The sequence below is a fragment of the Leuciscus leuciscus genome (assembly GCF_965113295.1).
Source record: "Leuciscus leuciscus genome assembly, chromosome: 14".
Lineage (NCBI taxonomy): Eukaryota > Metazoa > Chordata > Actinopteri > Cypriniformes > Leuciscidae > Leuciscus > Leuciscus leuciscus.
In genome coordinates this window covers 43,187,014-43,214,949 of record NC_138738.1, presented here as the reverse complement: position 1 = coordinate 43,214,949, position 27,936 = coordinate 43,187,014, and the positions used below count along the sequence as shown (strand labels likewise).

General features: G+C 44.9%; 2 protein-coding genes and 1 long non-coding RNA gene across 5 annotated transcripts in view; 1 reads left to right on the top strand and 2 right to left on the bottom strand.

The window, feature by feature from the left end:
• The window catches only part of acvr2ab (activin A receptor type 2Ab), an 86,586-nt gene that overhangs the window by 41,503 nt on the left and 17,147 nt on the right, over positions 1-27,936 (bottom strand). The window contains exon 2 of one of the 3 annotated variants that reach the window (XM_082136163.1): positions 26,937-27,112. The exons of the other annotated variants lie outside the window; for them this stretch is intronic. Coding sequence (XP_081992289.1) covers positions 26,937-26,991 — 55 coding nt within the window. The 5' untranslated portion in view covers positions 26,992-27,112. The remainder of the gene's footprint in view (positions 1-26,936; positions 27,113-27,936) is intronic. 3 annotated transcript variants of the gene reach the window in all.
• On the top strand, positions 32-21,097 carry LOC309473937 (uncharacterized protein). The gene is made up of 2 exons (XM_082136221.1): positions 32-2,676; positions 20,886-21,097. The coding sequence occupies exon 1, from the start codon at positions 1,276-1,278 to the stop codon at positions 2,194-2,196; it is 921 nt and encodes a 306-aa protein (XP_081992347.1). The 5' UTR covers positions 32-1,275; the 3' UTR covers positions 2,197-2,676; positions 20,886-21,097.
• On the bottom strand, positions 17,338-20,698 carry LOC309474012. The gene is made up of 3 exons (XR_014197177.1): positions 20,680-20,698; positions 19,665-19,718; positions 17,338-17,446 (listed from the first exon to the last, which is right to left on the bottom strand). It is a non-coding gene; the product is annotated as an uncharacterized lncRNA (long non-coding RNA).

The following is a 27,936-nucleotide window of genomic DNA, read 5'->3' as shown; positions in this document are numbered from 1 at the left end:
CACTGCTCCTGTCTGCCTCGCTGCCTGCTCCTGTCTGCCTCGCTGCCTGCTGTGAGTGTTTTTGCTTCGTTGCTGTAAGCTCCGTCTTAGCCTCGTATTTCCTTGTTTTGAACCATAATTTACTACAATTTCTAGTTGTTTATACTACTACTAAATACGGCTTGCCCAACATCGCTGGCTTCCGTTGCTACTAGCACAACACGCTAGTAATTCGCTAGCCTGTTAACGCGCCACCCGTGCGCTCAGCTATTTTTATTTATTTATTTTTCTCTCGCGCGCTCGCGCCTTTGAGTTCATAAAAGCTCAGGTGAGTAAGAATCACTCAACAAACACGGTGAGTAATGTCTTGTCCTGTTATTATCATGCGTCGCGTCTGAATGCGTTGTTGTTTTTGGAGCTCTATCGATTTGATTTATAATTCTTGATTTTTCTCTCTGCCTCGATCGCTGCCTGCTGTGAGTGTGTTTGCTTCGGAGCTGTAAGCTCCGTCTTAGCCTCGTATTTCCTTGTTTTGAACCATCATTTACTACAATTTCTAGTTGTTTATATTACTACTAAATACAGCTTACCCAACCCTGACGCACAACACGCTAGTAATTCTCTAGCCTGTTAACGTGCCACCCGTGCGCTCAGCTATTTTTATTTTTTTTATTTTTTTATTTTCTCTCGCGCCTTTGAGTTCATAAAAGCTCAGGTGAATAAGAAACACTCAACAAACACGGTGAGTAATGTCTTGTCCTGTCATTATCATGCGTTGCGTCTGAATGCGTTGTTGTTTTTGGAGCTCTATCGATTTGATTTATAATTCTTGATTTTTCTCTTTAAACTCGCTTACAACGAACATTTTCTACTTTTCATCACTGAGAAGCACTACTGCTCAAACCTCATTGTTACAACGCGGACTGTTGAGCAGACGCGTCTCAAGCCTATTAGTGATCCAACGCTGCATACTCTTAAAGGTTACGTCCGTGGATCACGGCTGAACGCGTCTTCTCCACACTCACTTATAAACAAACACTTTTTTTCGCCTATCGTGCGTCTACTCTACACCCCTACCACTAAAAAACCTCATAGTTACAACGCGGACTGTTGAGCAGACGCGTCTCAAGCCTATTAGTGATCCAACGCTGCATACTCTTAAAGGTTACGTCCGTGGATCACGGCTGAACGCGTCTTCTCCACACTCACTTACAAACAAACTTATAATATAAATTAGTATTAATATTGATAGCATCACTGGTAGCTTCGTTGCTAACTCACTGTCCATCTGTTAAAATGGCGAATATATCAGATGTAAGTAGTCTACCGCTTGGTGCAGGTGAGGACACATTTGAGCTTCACGCACTGCAGTCTGAGCTGGAAGCTGTTGAGAAACAGATCCACAACCTTTTATTGAGACAGGCCGAGCTGAGAGACCGGTGTTTGGCTCTTGAAACATCACGCGCCGATGCACACAAATCAGTGTTTAACGTTACTAACCCGCTGACTCCGACCGCGTCTACTCCGTGCGTTCCTCAGCATCGGTCGCAATCAGCCATGGTCTCGTTCACTCCGGCTCCAACACGCCACCACGAAGCCTGGGTGGTTCCGCAGCGGAAGACGCGAGTCAGGTTTAGACCAAGACTTTCTCCGACCCTCCCGGTTTTCGAGTTATCCACACAAAACCGCTTCTCCCCTCTACGCGAAACAGAACGCGATGCTGTGATCATCGGCGATTCCATCGTTCGGCACGTACACGCTACGTTAGGTAAAAGTAAGGTGCAAAGTCACTGCTTCCCTGGTGCTTGTGTTTCTGAAATCGCTGCTCGCGTTCCCGAGATCCTGAACGGTGACGAGCGCGTCGGAACTGTGGTCCTGCACGCGGGAGTGAACGACATCAGGCTGCGCCAGACGGAGATTCTGAAGAAAGACTTCAGGAATCTAATCGATACGGTACGCAGCACATCGCCTGAAACAACGATCATTGTGTCAGGACCGCTTCCCACGTACCGACTAGGGCATGAAAAGTTCAGCAGATTATTTGCGCTAAATGAATGGTTAATGTCATGGTGCAATGAGCAGAAACTGCTCTTTGTAAATAATTGGAATCTGTTTTGGGAGCGTCCTAGGCTTTTCCGTGCTGATGGCTTACACCCAAGCAGATTCGGAGCGGATCTTCTGTCAGATAACATCTCCAAAATGTTAAATACCCTTTGACTAGTAACCAAAAGTCCAAATCATAGTCTCTGCTGCACCAATTCAACTGATATAAATACTAGTGTAGAACATTGCATAGAAACCGTGTCTATTCCTCGTTTAGTGAGATCAAATAATAAATCTAATGCAGGATCTAGGAAAAATCTAATTGTTATTAAAACAGAAAATGTTGCTATTAGTAAACAAAAACTATTTCTAAAGCTAGGTCTTCTAAACATTAGATCACTCACACCTAAGGCAGTTATTGTAAATGAAATAGTCACAGATAATAGCTTCGATGTACTTTGCCTTACTGAAACCTGGCTTAAACCAAATGATTATTTCGGTATTAATGAGTCTACTCCTCCTGGATACTGTTATAAGCATGAGCCCCGTCTGATTGGCCGTGGCGGAGGTGTTGCAACCATTTATAAAGATATTCTAAATGTTACTCAGAAAACGGGTTATAAGTTTATTTCATTTGAAGTACTTGTACTAAATGTTACGCTCTTAGATGTTAGAAAAACATCCCTATTATCTCTAGCCTTGGCTACCGTATATAGACCGCCAGGGCCTTACGCTGATTTCCTAAAAGAGTTTGCAGATTTTCTCTCAGACCTATTAGTCAATGTCGATAAAGCATTAATTGTTGGAGATTTTAACATACACGTAGATAATCCAAATGATGCGTTAGGAGCTGCGTTTACAGATTTATTAAATTCATTTGGGGTCAAGCAAAACGTCACCGGACCAACTCATCGTCTTAATCATACACTCGATTTAATTATATCACATGGAACCGATCCAACCGATATAGATATCATTCCACAAAGTGATGAAGTCACTGATCACTACATGGTAACTTGCATATTACGTACTGCAGTAATGTGTCATGCGGCGTCGCGTTATCAACCAGGCAGAACAATCCTCCCATCCACCATAGATAATTTCTCAAATTGCTTATCTAATCTGTCTCAGCTGCTGCCTGAACCCAAACAAACAGATGAACTAGAAGAACTAACTAGCACTATGAGCACCATTCTCTCTAGAACATTGGATGTGGTTGCACCTATTAAATTAAAAAAGGTCAGAGAGAAAAATAAAGCACCATGGTATAACAATACTACGCATGTTTTAAAGAGAGAAACCCGTATTTTAGAGCGTAAATGGAAACAAACTAATTTAGAGGTCTTTAGAATCGCGTGGAAAGACAGTATGTCGCGTTATAAAAAGGCCCTAAAAGCGGCCAGGGCTGAGCACCTCCGCAAACTAATAGAAAACAACCAAAACAATCCAAGGTTTTTATTTAACACCGTGGCTAGACTAACAAATAAACAGACGTCACCCGAACAAAATATCCCGTTACAGTTCAGTAGTAATGATTTCATGAATTTCTTCACTGAGAAAATAGAAAGCATCAGAACCACAATTATAAACATTCAATCTTCAATCGCGCCTTATAATTCAGCTTCGATTATCACCCCGAAAGAACAATTACAGTGCTTTACAACTATAGAACAAAAAGAGTTAAATAAACTTATCACTTCATCTAAAACAACAACATGTTTATTAGATCCTATACCAACTAAACTACTGAAAGAAGTGTTACCTGTAGTGGAAGAGCCTCTCCTCAATATTATTAACTCGTCTTTATCTTTAGGTCATGTTCCAAGAACATTTAAACTGGCAGTTATAAAACCTCTCATTAAGAAACCACAATTAGATCATAATAATCTAGCAAATTATAGACCCATTTCAAATCTTCCATTTATGTCTAAAATATTAGAAAAAGTGGTGTCCGCTCAACTGGGATCTTTCTTGCAACAAAATGATATCTATGAAAAGTTTCAGTCTGGATTCAGACCGCATCATAGCACTGAAACTGCGCTCGTTAAAATCACAAATGATTTACTTTTAGCTTCTGACCAAGGCTGTATCTCAATACTAGTTTTACTTGATCTTAGTGCTGCGTTCGATACTATAGATCACACAATACTCTTAGATCGACTACAAAATTATACTGGTGTTCAAGGACAAGCACTAAGCTGGTTCAAATCATACCTATCTGACCGCTACCATTTTGTCTATTTAAATGGAGAAAAACCGATCATAACTCCAGTAAACTATGGAGTGCCGCAGGGATCTGTATTAGGCCCTCTGTTATTTTCAATATATATGATGCCACTTGGAAATATTATAAGGAAACATGGAATTAGTTTCCATTGTTATGCTGATGACACTCAAGTATATATTTCATCACGGCCGGATGAAAACGCTACATTTTCCAAATTGACAGAGTGTGTTAAAGATATAAAAGATTGGATGACGCGTAATTTTCTTTTATTAAATCCAGACAAGACAGAGGTAATACTTATCGGTTCAAAAAACCGCCCACAAAACCTCGCACAATACAACTTTAACATCATAGGATGTCCTGTTACTTTATCCTCTACAGTAAAAGACCTGGGTGTTATACTCGATTGCAACCTGTCTTTTGAAAATCATATTTCATATGTTACAAAAACAGCCTTTTTCCACCTTAGAAACATTGCTAAGCTACGTAATATGCTATCAGTTTCTGATGCAGAAAAGTTAGTTCATGCATTCATGACCTCGAGACTGGATTACTGTAATGCTTTATTAGCTGGTTGTCCTGCATCCTCAATAAACAAGCTACAGTTAGTCCAAAATGCCGCCGCTAGAGTTCTTACGAGATCAAGAAAATATGATCATATAACACCGATTTTATCATCACTGCATTGGTTACCTATAAAGTTCCGTATTAATTACAAGGTATTGCTACTGACTTATAAAGCCCTAAACGGCTTAGCTCCAGTCTATTTAACGGATCTTCTATCACCCTATAATCCATCGCGCTCTTTAACTAAATTCAAGGCTTTTGGTCATACCTAGGATATCCAGAACCACCAAAGGAGGGAGAGCATTTTCACATTTGGCTCCAAAACTCTGGAATAGTCTTCCTGATACTGTTCGTTGCTCAGACTCGCTGTCCCAGTTTAAAACTAGATTAAAGTCGCATCTCTTCAGCCAGGCATTCATATAATCCTACAGTTCAAACTACAATCCGGCCTCTATCCAATGCCAGAGGAGAACTGGCCCCCGACTGAGCCTGGGTTCTCCCAAGGTTTTTTTTTCTCCATTAAGGCACCTGATGGAGTTTTAGGACACCATTAGGTCACTTGATGGAGTTTTTCGGTTCCTTGCCACTGTTGCCTTTGGCTTGCTCAGTTGGGGATATTTTGGGGATATTTAATTTAATTTTATCAATCAATAAATTCCTCTTGAAACAAACTTTGTTGTATTGTTTTAATTTAATACTGTGAAGCTGCTTTGATACAATCTGTATTGTGAAAAGCGCTATACAAATAAACTTGACTTGACGCACATCTGACTGACACGCACACCTGACTGACACGCACACCTGACTGACACGCACACCTGACTGACACGCACACCTGACTGACACACACACCTGACAGACACGCACACCTGACTGACACGCACACCTGACTGACACGCACACCTGACTGACACGCACACCTGACTGACACGCACACCTGACTGACACGCACACCTGTCTGACACGCACACCTGACTGACACGCACACCTGACTGACACACTGACACGCACACCTGACTGACACACTGACAGACACGCACACCTGACTGACACGCACACCTGACTGACACGCACACCTGACTGACACGCACACCTGACTGACACGCACACCTGACTGACACGCACACCTGACTGACACGCACACCTGACTGACACGCACACCTGACTGACACGCACACCTGACTGACACGCACACCTGACTGACACGCACACCTGACTGACACGCACACCTGACTGACACGCACACCTGACTGACACGCACACCTGACTGACACGCACACCTGTCTGACACGCACACCTGACTGACACGCACACCTGACTGACACACACCTGACTGACACGCACACCTGACTGACACGCACATCTGACTGACACGCACATCTGACTGACACGCACACCTGACTGACACGCACATCTGACTGACACACTGACACGCACACCTGACTGACACGCACACCTGACTGACACGCACATCTGACTGACACGCACACCTGTCTGACACGCACATCTGACTGACACACTGACACGCACACCTGACTGACACGCACACCTGACTGACACGCACATCTGACTGACACGCACACCTGTCTGACACGCACATCTGACTGACACGGACACCTGACTGACACGGACACCTGTCTGACACGCACATCTGACTGACACGCACACCTGACTGACACGCACACCTGACTGACACGCACATCTGACTGACACGCACACCTGTCTGACACGCACATCTGACTGACACGCACACCTGACTGACACACTGACACGCACACCTGACTGACACGCACACCTGACTGACACGCACACCTGACTGACACGCACACCTGACTGACACGCACACCTGACTGACACGCACACCTGACTGACACGCACACCTGACTGACACGCACACCTGACTGACACGCACACCTGACTGACACGCACACCTGACTGACACCCACACCTGACTGACACACACCTGACTAACACACCTGACTAACACACCTGACTGACACACTGACACGCACATCTGACTGACACGCACACCTGACTGACACACTGACACGCACATCTGACTGACATGCACACCTGACTGACACGCACAACTGACTGACACGCACACCTGACTGACACGCACACCTGACTGACACGCACACCTGACTGACACGCACAACTGACTGACACGCACACCTGACTGACACACACACCTGACTGACACACTGACACGCACACCTGACTGACACGCACACTTGTCTGACACACTGACACGCACACCTGACTGACACACACACCTGACTGACACACTGACACGCACACCTGACTGACACACACACCTGACTGACACACTGACACGCACACCTGACTGACACGCACACCTGACTGACACGCACACCTGACTGACACGCACACCTGACTGATATGCACAACTGACTGACACGCACACCTGACTGACACGCACACCTGACTGACACACTGACACGCACACCTGACTGACACGCACACCTGACTGACACGCACACCTGACTGACACGCACACCTGACTGACACGCACACCTGACTGACACGCACACCTGACTGACACGCACACCTGACTGACACGCACACCTGACTGACACGCACACCTGACTGACACGCACACCTGACTGACACGCACACCTGACTGACACGCACACCTGACTGACACGCACACCTGACTGACACGCACACCTGACTGACACGCACACCTGACTGACACACTGACACGCACACCTGACTGACACGCACACCTGACTGACACACTGACACACACATCTGACTGACACGCACATCTGACTGACACGCACATCTGACTGACACACACATCTGACTGACACGCACATCTGACTGACACACTGACACACACACCTGACTGACACGCACATCTGACTGACACGCACATCTGACTGACACACTGACACACACATCTGACTGACACGCACACCTGACTGACACACTGACACACACACCTGACTGACACACTGACACGCACACCTGACTGACACGCACACCTGACTGACACGCACACCTGACTGACACGCACACCTGACTGACACGCACACCTGACTGACACGCACACCTGACTGACACGCACACCTGACTGACACGCACACCTGACTGACACACTGACACACACACCTGACTGACACACTGACACGCACACCTGACTGACACGCACACCTGACTGACACGCACACCTGACTGACACGCACACCTGACTGACACACTGACACACACACCTGACTGACACACTGACACGCACACCTGTCTGACACGCACACCTGACTGACACGCACACCTGTCTGACACGCACACCTGACTGACACGCACACCTGACTGACACACTGACACACACATCTGACTGACACACACATCTGACTGACACGCACATCTGACTGACACACTGACACACACACCTGACTGACACGCACATCTGACTGACACGCACATCTGACTGACACACTGACACACACATCTGACTGACACGCACACCTGACTGACACACTGACACGCACACCTGACTGACACGCACACCTGACTGACACGCACACCTGACTGACACGCACACCTGACTGACACGCACACCTGACTGACACGCACACCTGACTGACACGCACACCTGACTGACACGCACACCTGACTGACACGCACACCTGACTGACACGCACACCTGACTGACACGCACACCTGACTGACACGCACACCTGACTGACACGCACACCTGACTGACAGGCACATCTGACTGAAACGCACATCTGACTGAAACGCACATCTGACTGAAACACACATCTGACTGAAACACACATCTGACTGACACGCACATCTGTCACAAATCTGTCTGACACGCACACCTGACTGACACGCACACCTGACTGACACGCACATCTGTCACACATCTGTCTGACACACACATCTGTCTCACACACATCTGTCTCACATCTGACTGACACACACCTGTCTGAAACGCATCTGACTGACACGCACATCTGACTGACACGCACACCTGACTGACACGCACACCTGACTGACACGCACACCTGACTGACACGCACACCTGACTGACACACTGACACGCACACCTGACTGACACGCACACCTGACTGACACGCACACCTGACTGACACGCACATCTGACTGACACGCACACCTGACTGACACGCACACCTGACTGACACGCACACCTGACTGACACGCACACCTGACTGACACGCACACCTGACTGACACGCACACTTGACTGACACGCACACCTGACTGACACGCACACTTGACTGACACGCACACCTGACTGACACGCACACCTGACTGACACGCACACTTGACTGACACGCACATCTGACTGACACGCACATCTGACTGACACGCACATCTGACTGACACGCACATCTGACTGACACGCACACCTGACTGACACGCACACCTGACTGACACACGCACACCTGACTGACACGCACATCTGACTGACACGCACACCTGACTGACACGCACACCTGACTGACACACGCACACCTGACTGACACGCACATCTGACTGACACACGCACACCTGACTGACACGCACACCTGACTGACACGCACACCTGACTGACACGCACACTTGACTGACACGCACATCTGACTGACACGCACACTTGACTGACACGCACATCTGACTGACACGCACATCTGACTGACACGCACATCTGACTGACACGCACATCTGACTGACACGCACACCTGACTGACACGCACACCTGACTGACACACGCACACCTGATTGACACGCACACCTGACTGACACGCACACCTGACTGACACGCACACCTGACTGACACGCACACCTGACTGACACACGCACACCTGACTGACACGCACATCTGACTGACACGCACACCTGACTGACACACGCACACCTGACTGACACGCACACCTGACTGACACGCACACTTGACTGACACGCACACCTGACTGACACGCACATCTGACTGACACGCACACCTGACTGACACGCACACCTGACTGACACACGCACACCTGACTGACACGCACATCTGACTGACACGCACACCTGACTGACACACGCACACCTGACTGACACGCACACCTGACTGACACGCACACTTGACTGACACGCACATCTGACTGACACGCACACTTGACTGACACGCACACCTGACAGACACGCACACCTGACTGACACGCACACCTGACTGACACGCACACCTGACTGACACGCACACCTGACTGACACGCACACCTGACTGACACGCACACCTGACTGACACGCACACCTGTCTGACACGCACACCTGACTGACACGCACACCTGACTGACACACTGACACGCACACCTGACTGACACACTGACAGACACGCACACCTGACTGACACGCACACCTGACTGACACGCACACCTGACTGACACGCACACCTGACTGACACGCACACCTGACTGACACGCACACCTGACTGACACGCACACCTGACTGACACGCACACCTGACTGACACGCACACCTGACTGACACGCACACCTGACTGACACGCACACCTGACTGACACGCACACCTGACTGACACGCACACCTGTCTGACACGCACACCTGACTGACACGCACACCTGACTGACACACACCTGACTGACACGCACACCTGACTGACACGCACATCTGACTGACACGCACATCTGACTGACACGCACACCTGTCTGACACGCACATCTGACTGACACACTGACATGCACACCTGACTGACACGCACACCTGACTGACACGCACATCTGACTGACACGCACACCTGTCTGACACGCACATCTGACTGACACACTGACACGCACACCTGACTGACACGCACACCTGACTGACACGCATATCTGACTGACACGCACACCTGTCTGACACGCACATCTGACTGACACGGACACCTGACTGACACGCACACCTGTCTGACACGCACATCTGACTGACACGCACACCTGACTGACACGCACACCTGACTGACACGCACACCTGTCTGACACGCACATCTGACTGACACGCACACCTGACTGACACACTGACACGCACACCTGACTGACACGCACACCTGACTGACACGCACACCTGACTGACACGCACACCTGACTGACACGCACACCTGACTGACACGCACACCTGACTGACACGCACACCTGACTGACACGCACACCTGACTGACACGCACACCTGACTGACACGCACACCTGACTGACACGCACACCTGACTGACACCCACACCTGACTGACACACACCTGACTAACACACCTGACTGACACACTGACACGCACATCTGACTGACACGCACACCTGACTGACACACTGACACGCACATCTGACTGACATGCACACCTGACTGACACGCACAACTGACTGACACGCACACCTGACTGACACGCACACCTGACTGACACGCACAACTGACTGACACACTGACACGCACACCTGACTGACACGCACACTTGTCTGACACACTGACACGCACACCTGACTGACACACACACCTGACTGACACACTGACACGCACATCTGACTGACATGCACACCTGACTGACACGCACAACTGACTGACACGCACACCTGACTGACACGCACACCTGACTGACACGCACACCTGACTGACACACTGACACGCACACCTGACTGACACGCACACTTGTCTGACACACTGACACGCACACCTGACTGACACACACACCTGACTGACACACTGACACGCACACCTGACTGACACACACACCTGACTGACACACTGACACGCACACCTGACTGACACGCACACCTGACTGACACGCACACCTGACTGACACGCACACCTGACTGACACGCACAACTGACTGACACGCACACCTGTCTGACACACTGACACGCACACCTGACTGACACGCACACCTGACTGACACGCACACCTGACTGACACGCACACCTGACTGACACGCACACCTGACTGACACGCACACCTGACTGACACGCACACCTGACTGACACGCACACCTGACTGACACGCACACCTGACTGACACGCACACCTGACTGACACGCACACCTGACTGACACGCACACCTGACTGACACGCACACCTGACTGACACACTGACACGCACACCTGACTGACACGCACACCTGACTGACACACTGACACACACATCTGACTGACACGCACATCTGACTGACACGCACATCTGACTGACACACACATCTGACTGACACGCACATCTGACTGACACACTGACACACACACCTGACTGACACGCACATCTGACTGACACGCACATCTGACTGACACACTGACACACACATCTGACTGACACGCACACCTGACTGACACACTGACACACACACCTGACTGACACACTGACACGCACACCTGACTGACACGCACACCTGACTGACACGCACACCTGACTGACACGCACACCTGACTGACACGCACACCTGACTGACACGCACACCTGACTGACACGCACACCTGACTGACACGCACACCTGACTGACACGCACACCTGACTGACACACTGACACACACACCTGACTGACACACTGACACGCACACCTGACTGACACGCACACCTGACTGACACGCACACCTGACTGACACGCACACCTGACTGACACGCACACCTGTCTGACACGCACACCTGACTGACACGCACATCTGACTGACACACTGACACACACATCTGACTGACACACACATCTGACTGACACGCACATCTGACTGACACACTGACACACACACCTGACTGACACGCACATCTGACTGACACGCACATCTGACTGACACACTGACACACACATCTGACTGACACGCACACCTGACTGACACACTGACACGCACACCTGACTGACACACTGACACGCACACCTGACTGACACGCACACCTGACTGACACGCACACCTGACTGACACGCACACCTGACTGACACGCACACCTGACTGACACGCACACCTGACTGACACGCACACCTGACTGACACGCACACCTGACTGACACGCACACCTGACTGACACGCACACCTGACTGACACGCACACCTGACTGACACGCACACCTGACTGACACGCACACCTGACTGACACGCACACCTGACTGACACGCACACCTGACTGACACGCACACCTGACTGACACGCACACCTGACTGACAGGCACATCTGACTGAAACGCACATCTGACTGAAACGCACATCTGACTGAAACACACATCTGACTGAAACACACATCTGACTGACACGCACATCTGTCACAAATCTGTCTGACACGCACATCTGACTGACACGCACACCTGACTGACACGCACACCTGACTGACACGCACATCTGTCACACATCTGTCTGACACACACATCTGTCTCACACACATCTGTCTCACATCTGACTGACACACACCTGTCTGAAACGCATCTGACTGACACGCACATCTGACTGACACGCACACCTGACTGACACGCACATCTGACTGACACGCACACCTGACTGACACGCACACCTGACTGACACGCACACCTGACTGACACGCACACCTGACTGACACGCACACCTGACTGACACGCACACTTGACTGACACGCACACCTGACTGACACGCACACTTGACTGACACGCACACCTGACTGACACGCACACCTGACTGACACGCACACTTGACTGACACGCACATCTGACTGACACGCACATCTGACTGACACGCACATCTGACTGACACGCACATCTGACTGACACGCACACCTGACTGACACGCACACCTGACTGACACACGCACACCTGACTGACACGCACATCTGACTGACACGCACACCTGACTGACACACGCACACCTGACTGACACGCACATCTGACTGACACGCACACCTGACTGACACGCACACCTGACTGACACGCACACCTGACTGACACGCACACCTGACTGACACGCACACCTGACTGACACGCACACCTGACTGACACGCACACCTGACTGACACACGCACACCTGACTGACACGCACACCTGACTGACACGCACACTTGACTGACACGCACATCTGACTGACACGCACACTTGACTGACACGCACACCTGACTGACACGCACACCTGACTGACACGCACACCTGACTGACACGCACACTTGACTGACACGCACATCTGACTGACACGCACACTTGACTGACACGCACACCTGACTGACACGCACACCTGACTGACACGCACACCTGACTGACACGCACATCTGACTGACACGCACACTTGACTGACACGCACATCTGACTGACACGCACATCTGACTGACACGCACACCTGACTGACACGCACACCTGACTGACACACGCACACCTGATTGACACGCACACCTGACTGACACGCACACCTGACTGACACGCACACCTGACTGACACACGCACACCTGACTGACACGCACATCTGACTGACACGCACACCTGACTGACACACGCACACCTGACTGACACGCACACCTGACTGACACGCACACTTGACTGACACGCACACCTGACTGACACGCACATCTGACTGACACGCACACCTGACTGACACGCACACCTGACTGACACACGCACACCTGACTGACACGCACATCTGACTGACACGCACACCTGACTGACACACGCACACCTGACTGACACGCACACCTGACTGACACGCACACTTGACTGACACGCACATCTGACTGACACGCACACTTGACTGACACGCACATCTGACTGACACGCACATCTGACTGACACGCACATCTGACTGACACGCACATCTGACTGACACGCACATCTGACATGACACGCACACCTGACTGACACGCACATCTGACTGACACGCACACCTGACTGACACGCACATCTGACTGACACGCACACCTGACTGACACGCACACCTGACTGACACGCACATCTGACTGACACGCACATCTGACTGACACGCACACCTGACTGACACGCACATCTGACTGACACACACACCTGACTGACACGCACACCTGACTGACACGCACACCTGACTGACACGCACATCTGACTGACACGCACACCTGACTGACACACACATCTGTCTGAAACACATCTGACTGACACACACATATGTCTGAAACAAATGTGGGTGGACTTCCCCTGAAAACTTTCAAGAACAAAAAAGAAATTATAATTTGAAGCTTATTTTTGCATGTTTTATTTTCATGACACTAAAGCACATATACCCCAAAATCCTCAATACTGGTATGTGAAATGTCAAAATTATTTTATACATTAAAATATTCACAATATTATTTAAATTTCCTTTCATTCATGTTAATTGTAAAAATAAATATTGAATATTTGCAGTATTGTAATAATGAGAATCTAATTGGAATTATATAAATATAACTGACTTGCTGACTTGCTGACTTGTAATGAAAATAAAAGTCACAATGCAAAAAATCCTTGTTCTAAAAATAGTATTTTTTATGCTATACATCTACTGCGTATGAAGGAGAATGTCTTTGATCGACCGTGAGCTGCGTGAGGTTTGCTGGAGGATTTGCTCGGCGACTGTAACCTTGGCATAAGTCTGTGTGAGCTCTACAGCTTATGTTAAAGAGGATAAGGGCTGAACTTTGACCTATTTCAGGGCTGGTGGAGCAAGGAGAAAGACAGAGAGAGGACTGTAGTTAACCGTGCTCACGATGCATTAACTAGAATACAGTAAACGCTTCACCTGTCACTTCTGATCACTTCTGCGCATCACTCGCGTCACCAAACTACTGTTTTCAGACAGGTTTCCCAGACATTCCTCATGCCAGGCTGCTGAAAAAAACTCAGCAATATTTTTTTAAAGTGCCAGAAAGTCAATTTACAAATAACTTACTTACAGTTTAATGTCTGGGACTCAAGAGTCATTTGTACTCTTGACGGATCATTTAGAAATATACATCAATAATAACTCCAGATATCAGTATCAGATACTGAAAAACACATCAGCTGACCACTCATTTTAATTATAACAAAAATGACAATTCACCTTTAAAGCACAAAAGCTAAACACACATTTGTGAAACTCTATAATCCAGTGCAGCAAAAAGTCAAGACATACTGGTCTTTAATGGCATTAGACTTATTCTGGCGTCAGACTCTGTAACCTTGAGCGTTTGGACTAGAGGTCGACCGATTCATCGGTTTTGCCGATTCATCGGCACCGATAGTTGATTGGTGGAACTATCGTTATCGGCAAAAATACATACCGATAGTTTTTCCTGGTTGCGTCCGTTGCTGGAGCGGCTGAGAAGCGCGCGCTGTCATTCATTACACAGTAAGAGAGAGCTGAGAAGGGTCTGCTGGCATCATGCAGTACAAGAGCGGCCTCTAGAGGTGTAATAAAAACTATCGCTGATGCCTCGTGTTGTTTATTTCGACACGTGATGCTGCGTGCTGCACTGAGAGCACACGCTGCGTGGAGAGCGCTGACATCAGATGCACGTTTAAAGCACCGACAGCTAAAAGGTAGCCTATGTATACCGTACATTTTGTCATATCATTATAAAGTGATTCTTTTGTTGACTAAATGCTGCATTAGTAGAGAAAGAACAGCACAACAGTATGTTTGTTTGCCTTCGAGGCTGAGAGGACGCTAACATTAGTAGTACCTCAAGCGGTTAAAACACTGACAAAAATAAACGTAAGCCCGACCCGAATGTTTAATGTCACAATTGTTACCTCTATTTGCATTAGTTTATATCCAGCTGGTCACTTTTATGCATTTAATATGCAGAGAAGTTGCATATTTAAAGCTAGAGACGTAAGACAGCAAACTGATATGTTCATACAGCCGACAGAAACATATAAACAAATCAGAAAAGCATTAGATTTCGGTTATTTTTTCGTCATCACTTTAATACATGTTTTGTTATTTTGATTAGATAATCATCAAGTGTTTATAAAATAGAAGCAAAAGTGTGAGATTATACATTTAATATTTATGCCATCTCAATGCTCTGGATGCATGACTGTAATATGAAATGATAACACTTACAATAAAATTCCATATGTAACATTAACTAAGGTTAATAACTTCTGTATAAGGATTGTTCATTATTTGTTAATTAACATGTACTAATACATTTTTAAATTAAGGTTTTTATTTGTTAACCATAGTTAATCAAACTAACATGAATGATCAAGGTGCAATTGTATTGCTCAAATATTATACCAATCAAATTTTGTTACTTTTTTATTCATTAAGTTGGCTTGAAAAATAACAGTTTAATAGTTACATTTTGAATGGTTTTATTTGTTATTTAGAGTATTACTTTTTGTTTCAGTTTGAATGAATGTCTTTTATTGACTTCAATATTTATTCATATTATATATTTATTTCATTTAGCATGTTTTCATGGTTCAATACAGTTTTATTATTTTTATAATAAAGTTCAGCACTGTTTTACTTGGAGTGTTATGTTTGTTTTTATCCAGTATCAATTTTAAAAACTATCGGTTGATTAATCGGTTATCGGCAAGTATGGCCCAACCTAGCTATCGTTATCGGTAAAATCCACTATCGGTCGACCTCTAGTTTGGACATCTTTAAAAAGCCCAGTATAGTGGATAATCCCAGGCCGATTCTCAGAGACCGAGTTTCTGCCCGCATCTGTGACCATACAACTCATCTGACACAAACTGTGCTATTCTCATCATCTAAACTCTTCAGCAAACACTGAACCTCATCATCTAGACTCTTCATCTGACTCTACACACACAACAGCAAACACTGAACCTCATCATCTACTCTTCATCTGACTCTATACACACACACAACAGCAAACACTGAACCTCATCATCTAGACTCTTCATCTGACTCTATACACACACACAACAGCAAACACTGAACCTCATCATCTAGACCAGGGGTCTCCAACACGTCGCTTGCGAGCCACCAGTAGTTCGTTCAAATGTAGGCGTGCGGCAAGCGCGCTCATAATTGAAGCGACTCGCTCATTTTTTCCATGCACAGCGAGATAAAAAAAAATAAAAAAAAATCGCAACTTTTCAGAATGCCACAAACAGGTGGTCATATGACAAGAACCAACCAATCAGCTTCACCCTCTCCGTAACAACATTGAAAGCTCAGTCAACATGAAGGATGGGGGTGCACCCAAACACTACAGGTGTTTTTCTCTTCTCCGTAAATAAATCTTGTAGCAAAGCTACTGCAGAGCACAGTGCATGGTTGCATAGTATAACGACAGACGCCACGGGCAAATCGGACCGAATCTTACTATTAATACTAAAAGATAAGCTAATCATGTGCATTGTAAATGTCAGTAATTTATCTTTTTTGACTCATTCTTTTTACAAAAAAATTATTTAAAGGCTGAAATATGTGAGGTTTATCTTTTTATAAAATCTTTTTTGTCAAAACTTGATTTGAACTTGATGCATGTCAGTAGATAACGTTGCAAGACACTCTTAAAATCTGGCTATTATTTTTAATGTTATTATTTTAATGTTTATGTAAACAAAAAGTACATATTGATGCTAATTTTATTTGCTGGTTTTCGACATAAAACTTGGTGAATTGATTTCATTGTGTAGTATTTATAGTTTTTGAACAGGATTCTGTGATAACCGTGATCATTTTTGTCACTATAACCATGAAATGAAATGTTCATGCCATTTCATCTCTAGTTATGAGCAACTAAAAAATAATCTCTGATTCAGTTTTTCTCTGACATATTTGACATATTTAGGCCTACAAAAACTCTTTTAGGTCTAAAACCGTTTTGATAGTTGTTAATATGAGAGTTATGAGACATTATTTAAGAGATTGAAGTATTGTATTACATGAGTAGCTCTCGGCCACTTTCCTTTTTAAAAATAGCTCTCAAATGAAAAAAGGTTGGAGACCCCTGATCTAGACTCTTCATCTCACTCTAAACACACACCAGCAAACACTGAACCTCATCATCTAAACTCTTAATCCTACTCTAAACACACAACAGCAAACACTGAACCTCATCATCTAGACTCTTCATCTGACTCTACACACACAACAGCAAACACTGAACCTCATCATCTAGACTCTTCATCTGACTCTACACACACAACAGCAAACACTGAACCTCATCATCTAAACTCTTCATCTGACTCTACACACACACCAGCAAACACTGAACCTCATCATCTATACGCTTCATCTGACTCTACACACACACCAGCAAACACTGAACCTCATCATCTAGACTCTTCATCTGACTCTACACACACAACAGCAAACACTGAACCTCACCATCTGACTCTACACACACAACAGCAAACACTGAACCTCACCATCTGACTCTACACACACAACAGCAAACACTGAACCTCACCATCTGACTCTACACACACAACAGCAAACACTGAACCTCACCATCTGACTCTACACACACACCAGCAAACACTGAACCTCATCATCTAGACTCTTCATCCTACTCTAAACACACAACAGCAAACACTGAACCTCATCATCTAGACTCTTCATCTGACTCTACACACACAACAGCAAACACTGAACCTCATCATCTAGACTCTTCATCTGACTCTACACACACAACAGCAAACACTGAACCTCATCATCTAAACTCTTCATCTGACTCTACACACACACCAGCAAACACTGAACCTCATCATCTATACGCTTCATCTGACTCTACACACACACCAGCAAACACTGAACCTCATCATCTAGACTCTTCATCTGACTCTACACACACAACAGCAAACACTGAACCTCACCATCTGACTCTACACACACAACAGCAAACACTGAACCTCACCATCTGACTCTACACACACAACAGCAAACACTGAACCTCATCATCTAGACTCTTCATCTGACTCTACACACACACCAGCAAACACTGAACCTCATCATCTAAACTCTTCATCTGACTCTACACACACATCAGCAAACACTGAACCTCATCATCTAGACTCTTCATCTGACTCTACACACACAACAGCAAACACTGAACCTCATCATCTAGACTCTTCATCTGACTCTACACACACATCAGCAAACACTGAACCTCATCATCTAGACTCTTCATCTGACTCTACACACACAACAGCAAACACTGAACCTCATCATCTAGACTCTTCATCTGACTCTACACACACAACAGCAAACACTGAACCTCATCATCTAAACTCTTAATCCTACTCTAAACACACAACAGCAAACACTGAACCTCATCATCTAGACTCTTCATCTGACTCTACACACACACACCAGCAAACACTGAACCTCATCATCTAAACTCTTCATCTGACTCTACAAACACACCAGCAAACACTGAACCTCATCATCTAGACTCTTCATCTGACTCTACACACACAACAGCAAACACTGAACCTCATCATCTAAACTCTTCATCTGACTCTACAAACACACCAGCAAACACTGAACCTCATCATCTAGACTCTTCATCTGACTCTACACACACAACAGCAAACACTGAACCTCATCATCTAAACTCTTCATCTGACTCTACACACACACCAGCAAACACTGAACCTCATCATCTAAACTCTTAATCCTACTCTAAACACACACCAGCAAACACTGAACCTCATCATCTAAACTCTTCATCTGACTCTACACACACAACAGAAAACCCTAAACCTCATCATCTAGACTCTTCATCTGACTCTACACACACAACAGCAAACACTGAACCTCACCATCTGACTCTACAAACACAACAGCAAACACTGAACCTCATCATCTAGACTCTTCATCTGACTCTACACACACAACAGCAAACACTGAACCTCATCATCTAGACTCTTCATCTGACTCTACACACACAACAGCAAACCCTAAACCTCATCATCTAGACTCTTCATCTGACTCTACACACACAACAGCAAACACTGAACCTCTTCATCTGACTCTACACACACAACAGCAAACACTGAACCTCATCATCTAGACTCTTCATTGACTCTACACACACAACAGCAAACACTGAACCTCACCATCTGACTCTACACACTGAAGGGTTAAAATTTAAGAATCTATTTCAAATATGCTTCCTTACATAACATCACGGTAAAGAATATTGTATTTAGTGTTTAAGGGTAAGATAATGGGGTGGTAGTGGCGCAGTGGATAAGACACATGCCTTTGGTGTGAGAGACCCGGGTTCGAATCCACTGTGAGACACCAATGTGTCCCTGAGCAAGACACTTAACCCCTAGTTGCTCCAGAGGCGTGCGACCTCTGACATATATAGCAATTGTAAGTCGCTTTGGATAAAAAGCGTCAGCTAAATGAATAAATGTAAATGTAAATGTAAATAATGATTCTGCTCAGCAAAGTTGCCTTTCCGGTTTTCTCCTCATTGTCTTTAATGGCTCTTTGAGTCCCAGTATCACTCAGACTGATGGGATTAGCACACGAATGATTCACTGAGAATCTCACCTTTTGTTCTGCAAATGGCTTTCGGACCCAAATGGCTCTTGCAGCCTTATGCTGATTGAATTAGGATTGGCCAGACCCTCACAGTCTAGGGTGTTACCTTAACCTGTATACTCATTTACATGCTTTGTTTGAATTTGTCTCCACCTTCAAAAGTCCCTCCTCCTAAAATGCCTATAAAATACCGTACCGTTACATACTTTAGAGTATGTTGGACGAAACCGCAGCCGCGCTCAAATAAAGAAACTCTTCTGTTTGAACGTGATCCCAACTGTCTCCTGGTCTCTGCTTCGATAAAAGAAAACTTTACAACAACACACAACAGCAAACACTGAACCTCATCATCTAGACTCTTCATCTGACTCTAAACACACAACAGCAAACACTGAACCTCATCATCTAGACTCTTCATCTGACTCTACACACACGACAGCAAACACTGAACCTCATCATCTAGACTCTTCATCTGACTCTACACACACACCAGCAAACACTGAACCTCATCATCTAAACTCTTCATCTGACTCTACACACACAACAGCAAACACTGAACCTCATCATCTAGACTCTTCATCTGACTCTACACACACACGACAGCAAACACTGAACCTCATCATCTAGACTCTTCATCTGACTCTACACACACAAGCAAACACTGAACCTCATCATCTAAACTCTTCATCTGACTCTACACACACAACAGCAAACACTAAACCTCATCATCTAGACTCTTCATCTGACTCTACACACACAACAGCAAACACTAAACCTCATCATCTAGACTCTTCATCTGACTCTACACACACAACAGCAAACACTGAACCTCATAATCTAGACTCTTCATCTGACTCTAAACACACAACAGCAAACACTGAACCTCATCATCTAAACTCTTCATCTGACTCTACACACACAACAGCAAACACTAAACCTCATCATCTATACGCTTCATCTGACTCTACACACACACACACCAGCAAACACTGAACCTCATCATCTAAACTCTTCATCTGACTCTACACACACAACAGCAAACACTAAACCTCATCATCTATACGCTTCATCTGACTCTACACACACACACACCAGCAAACACTGAACCTCATCATCTAGACTCTTCATCTGACTCTATACACACACCAGCAAACACTGAACCTCATCATCTAAACTCTTCATCTGACTCTACACACACACCAGCAAACACTGAACCTCATCATCTAGACTCTTCATCTGACTCTATACACACAACAGCAAACACTGAACCTCATCATCTAGACTCTTCATCTGACTCTACACACACAACAGCAAACACTGAACCTCATCATCTATACGCTTCATCTGACTCTACACACACACACACACCAGCAAACACTGAACCTCATCATCTAAACTCTTCATCTGACTCTACACACACAACAGCAAACACTAAACCTCATCATCTATACGCTTCATCTGACTCTACACACACACACACCAGCAAACACTGAACCTCATCATCTAGACTCTTCATCTGACTCTATACACACACCAGCAAACACTGAACCTCATCATCTAAACTCTTCATCTGACTCTACACACACACCAGCAAACACTGAACCTCATCATCTAGACTCTTCATCTGACTCTATACACAAAACAGCAAACACTGAACCTCATCATCTAGACTCTTCATCTGACTCTACACACACAACAGCAAACACTGAACCTCATCATCTAAACTCTTCATCTGACTCTACACACACACCAGCAAACACTGAACCTCATCATCTAGACTCTTCATCTGACTCTACACACACAACAGCAAACACTGAACCTCATCATCTAAACTCTTCATCTGACTCTACACACACACCAGCAAACACTGAACCTCATCATCTAGACCAGGGGTCGGCAACCTTTTTGTCATAAAGTGCCATTTTTAAGTTTCCAAGTTCATCACTGTGCCACAACACACACATAGCCTATATATATATATACACACCCACACACACACTCATATAAATACACAAACATTTTACATTTTCATAATGGCTTACACAGAAATAGTACAGAAATTGTAATATTTCTCTTGAAATTTGTTTTAGATTTAGATAGACAATTTAATAATATTTATAACTCCTAACTAGAGATGCACCGATTACAATTTTCTAGGCCGATTCCGATTTCCGATTTTTCATTGAGTTTGACCTGCCGATACCGATTTTTTTAGCCGATTCCGATTTCATTTTTTCTAACTACTTTACAGCACACACAAATATTTATTTTCTATATATTTATAAAATACCATATCCTTTTACCCAAACTGAATAATAAAAACAAGTTTAAATGGGTACATTTTATATAAATATTTTCGAGTCTTCATTTTCTTTTCTGACATAACCTAATCCAGTTCTTGTTAAAACACACTAGACATGCACATTCTGTGCATTTTGGGCACTTTTGTTTGGAATCATATTTATTTTGTCCATCAAAAGTGTGCTTTCACTTTAGCCTCTTTCACACAGCGCTTTGAACCCAGCGCACAGCGCTTTGCCTTCTGTGTGAATGCAAACACGACCCGGGATTGATGCCGGGTTGGGGACCTAGTAACATTGCCGTGTTCAGTCCCGGAACGCGCGGTGTGTGAACAAAAGCCGTAATAATGCCGTGTCGTAGTGATGACGCTGAAGCCAGGATCGTTCGCCAGCAAGTGAAACGGTACGTAATGCGCAAGTTTATGATCGAATCAGAGAGAGAAATCGCAGCTCATAGGCAAAATTAAGACATTTTAAGTTACATCGATGTCACGTGTCTTTACGGGATTTGTACGGCTTGTGTGAGAACGCACTCTCTGATTCCGGAAAATCACTGGCAGTGTGAATGAACCAAAATCAAACGAACCCGGGTCAAATCTCGGGTCACTTTATCCGTGTATTTTCTGGAATCTCTGTGTGAAGGGGGCTTTAAATTGAGCGTGAGCAGCGCAGACAAAATAGACTCGGCGGCGAGATACTGCTCACGCGACGCTCCTGTTGGGCGCTCGCGCGCTGTTCCTGCTATGCACTCATTGATTAACATGTACGCCGAAAAAAATATGCGTGAAACGGCCGTAATTCACGAGGTTTCCTACATGTGCGCTCCGTGTGCACGTGTAATGCTGATGTTGCGCGATGTTAATCATGGGGAGCCCGAGTGCTTTTGACCGGCATAAAACTAGACTACTTTATCTGAATGAAATACATACACTTCTCTCGCATTTGCTTGTGTGCCAGCGATTAACCCTCCGCGTGCCAGTGTTGGCACGCGTGCCTTAGGTTGCCTACCCCTGATCTAGACTCTTCATCTGACTCTACACACACAACAGCAAACACTGAACCTCATCATCTAGACTCTTCATCTGACTCTACACACACAACAGCAAATACTGAACCTCATCATCTAGACTCTTCATCTGACTCTACACACACACCAGCAAACACTGAACCTCATCATCTAAACTCTTCATCTGACTCTACACACACAACAGCAAACACTGAACCTCATCATCTAGACTCTTCATCTGACTCTACACACACACCAGCAAACACTAAACCTCATCATCTAGACTCTTCATCTGACTCTACACACACACCAGCAAACACTGAACCTCATCATCTAGACTCTTCATCTGACTCTACACACACAACAGCAAACACTGAACCTCATCATCTAGACTCTTCATCTGACTCTACACACACACCAGCAAACACTGAACCTCATCATCTAAACTCTTCATCTGACTCTACACACACAACAGCAAACACTGAACCTCATCATCTAGACTCTTCATCTGACTCTACACACACACCAGCAAATACTGAACCTCATCATCTAGACTCTTCATCTGACTCTACACACACACCAGCAAACACTGAACCTCATCATCTAAAACTCTTCATCTGACTCTACACACACACCAGCAAACACTGAACCTCATCATCTAAACTCTTCATCTGACTCTAAACACACAACAGCAAACACTGAACCTCATCATCTAAACTCTTCATCTGACTCTAAACACACACCAGCAAACACTGAACCTCATCATCTAAACTCTTCATCTGACTCTAAACACACAACAGCAAACACTGAACCTCATCATCTAAACTCTTCATCTGACTCTAAACACACAACAGCAAACACTGAACCTCATCATCTAGACTCTTCATCTGACTCTACACACATAACAGCAAACACTAAACCTCATCATCTAGACTCTTCATCTGACTCTACACACACACCAGCAAACACTGAACCTCATCATCTAAAACTCTTCATCTGACTCTACACACACACCAGCAAACACTGAACCTCATCATCTAGACTCTTCACACATAACAGCAAACACTAAACCTCATTGTCTGAGGAGCTGGAGACGCTGATCACTAGAAAGGATCCACACATTTTGCTAAAAAGTCAATAAAAACAAGATTCCAACAATTCAGCCACATCATGTCTTAAAGATACAAACTCATGATGCATTTAAAAAAAGAAAGAAGGGGAGAGGAAACGTTTTCAGGATAAAAAAGATTTCCAAATTCTTCAAGACAAATTCACTCCTGATGAATTTATGAGAAAGAACTATTTAGAATAGTGAAAACATCACTTACAGGATGGATTTGAATAGATCATTAAAATGTTTGAATTATTAAAAAGAACTCTGCATCTTTAATTTTGCAAATCTGGCCAAGCAGAAGTGTTAAAAACTCAAACTCAGCATGAGTTCATCCTGAATGGCTGTTCATCAGATGTTGCACGTCAGTGTCCTGCTGCAGGACTAAATAATCCACATCATTACAGTATTTGTACATAGGCAAAGTTTGGGGCGGTCAGTTTAAATAAATTAACACTTCAATTTAGCAGGAAAGCATTAGGCTGTATTTATCAAAAGTGACAACAAATGCATTTACAACGTTACAAAATAAAATGCTGTTTTATAAACTTGTAAACTTTCTATTTAATCAAAGAATCCTGAAAAACAAAATGTTTGACGGTTTCCGCAGAAATCTGAAGCAACACAACTGTTTTCAACACTGATGATAATCATAAATGTTTCTTGATCATCAAATCATCATATTAGAATGATTTCTGAAGTATCATGTGACACTGAAGACTGGAGTAATGATGCTGAAAATTCAGCTTTGATCACAGGAATAAATTACACTTTACTATATATTCACATAGAAAACAGCTGATTTACAGCAGAATAATATTTCACTGTTTTTACTATATTTTTGATCAAATAAATGCAGCTTTGATAAATATTTATTCTTTATCTATACATAGACCTCTATATATATACTTTCTGCATGATGAATGAAGTCATTTTACTAACAAAATGGGATTTAATATTTAAATTAAAAGGGCAAAATAAAAATGCTCTTTAGACCAAATCTTGTACACACTTTTAGTTATTTTAAAAATCCTCGCTGTCTAACCAGAAAAATCATGGTCAGGTAAGAGAACTATACAGACGAGAGCTTTGTTTGAGAAGTGCACAATCATAGTGGAGCAAATAAACATCAGCTGTACTTCTGTAAAATGAAACACACACGGCTCCTTGTGCCACTGGAAAAAGCTTTAAATTAATCCAAAACAGCCTGAGAAAGCATGTAACACACAGAAACCATGACCAATGCTTGTCAACAGGCTGTAGCTGTGCAGTTTATTGCATAAAAACGCAGAAATGTCCACCTACCTGATGAACAGGAGACGAGGAATATGGCCAAGGCCAGTTTGGTGCCTGTCCTCATTTTCAGTGCAGATTCTTCTACTGTAATAAATCCCAAGCTGATAATCCGCTCCTTCTAAATTTAATGTTTTAATATTGCCAAAAGCATTTGTGAGCAAACAGGTCCGGATCAATGTGTAAGTCTGTAAGAGAGGTTTAGTGTTTGAGAGATTTGACAAATCCTCAGCCTGGAGGTTTCCATAGATGAAATATCAAACATTAATACAACCATACTGTATTATAAATCTGAAACAGCAGCTTGTCCACTACACACTGGAAATATGTCCTTAAACTTATTGATCAGAATCGATCACATAAAGAAACAGCTCATTTTGAGTTTAAATCCCTTTCATAATTCATTCAAGTCCAAAAACATCCCGAGACGATCTTCTGGTTCTTTTAAAATGATTAGAATAGATCTGAAGATTTATATAATCATAGTCATGATCTTCATTCCAGAACACACGAATATAAATCCAGTTCAGGGTTTAAACATTAGGATCCCAAAAAAACAGGAACATCTACATCAAATAAAAAGAGTGTATTTCATAGTGTCGGATAAACTATATTCCCCGTGTAATCCCAAAGCGCGTCTGGAATGATCCGGGATCAGATGAAACGGGTTAAATCTTCTGTATGCGCTGAAACCCCTCAGATGTGTCTATTCTCTCGTGTTTCCTCAACACAACATGGCGAACACCGCTGAGTGTTTTGGTTTTTTGCTCTCCTCCACTCCTCCTCCTTTCATCCACTCCTCCTTCTCCTCCTCTTTTCCACACCATCCTTGAACCGCGATGTTTCCACTCGGTGTTGTTCATCAGTATCTCCGCCAAGTGGCGCTCGGTGGCCCACAATGCCGCATTCCTCTTGGGCAGAATTCATGTCTCGTGGCGGTTTTTGTCTTACCGCAAACATATGATAACTAAAACGTGTAATCTATTAAATTCGCTCTTTACAAGGATTGGTA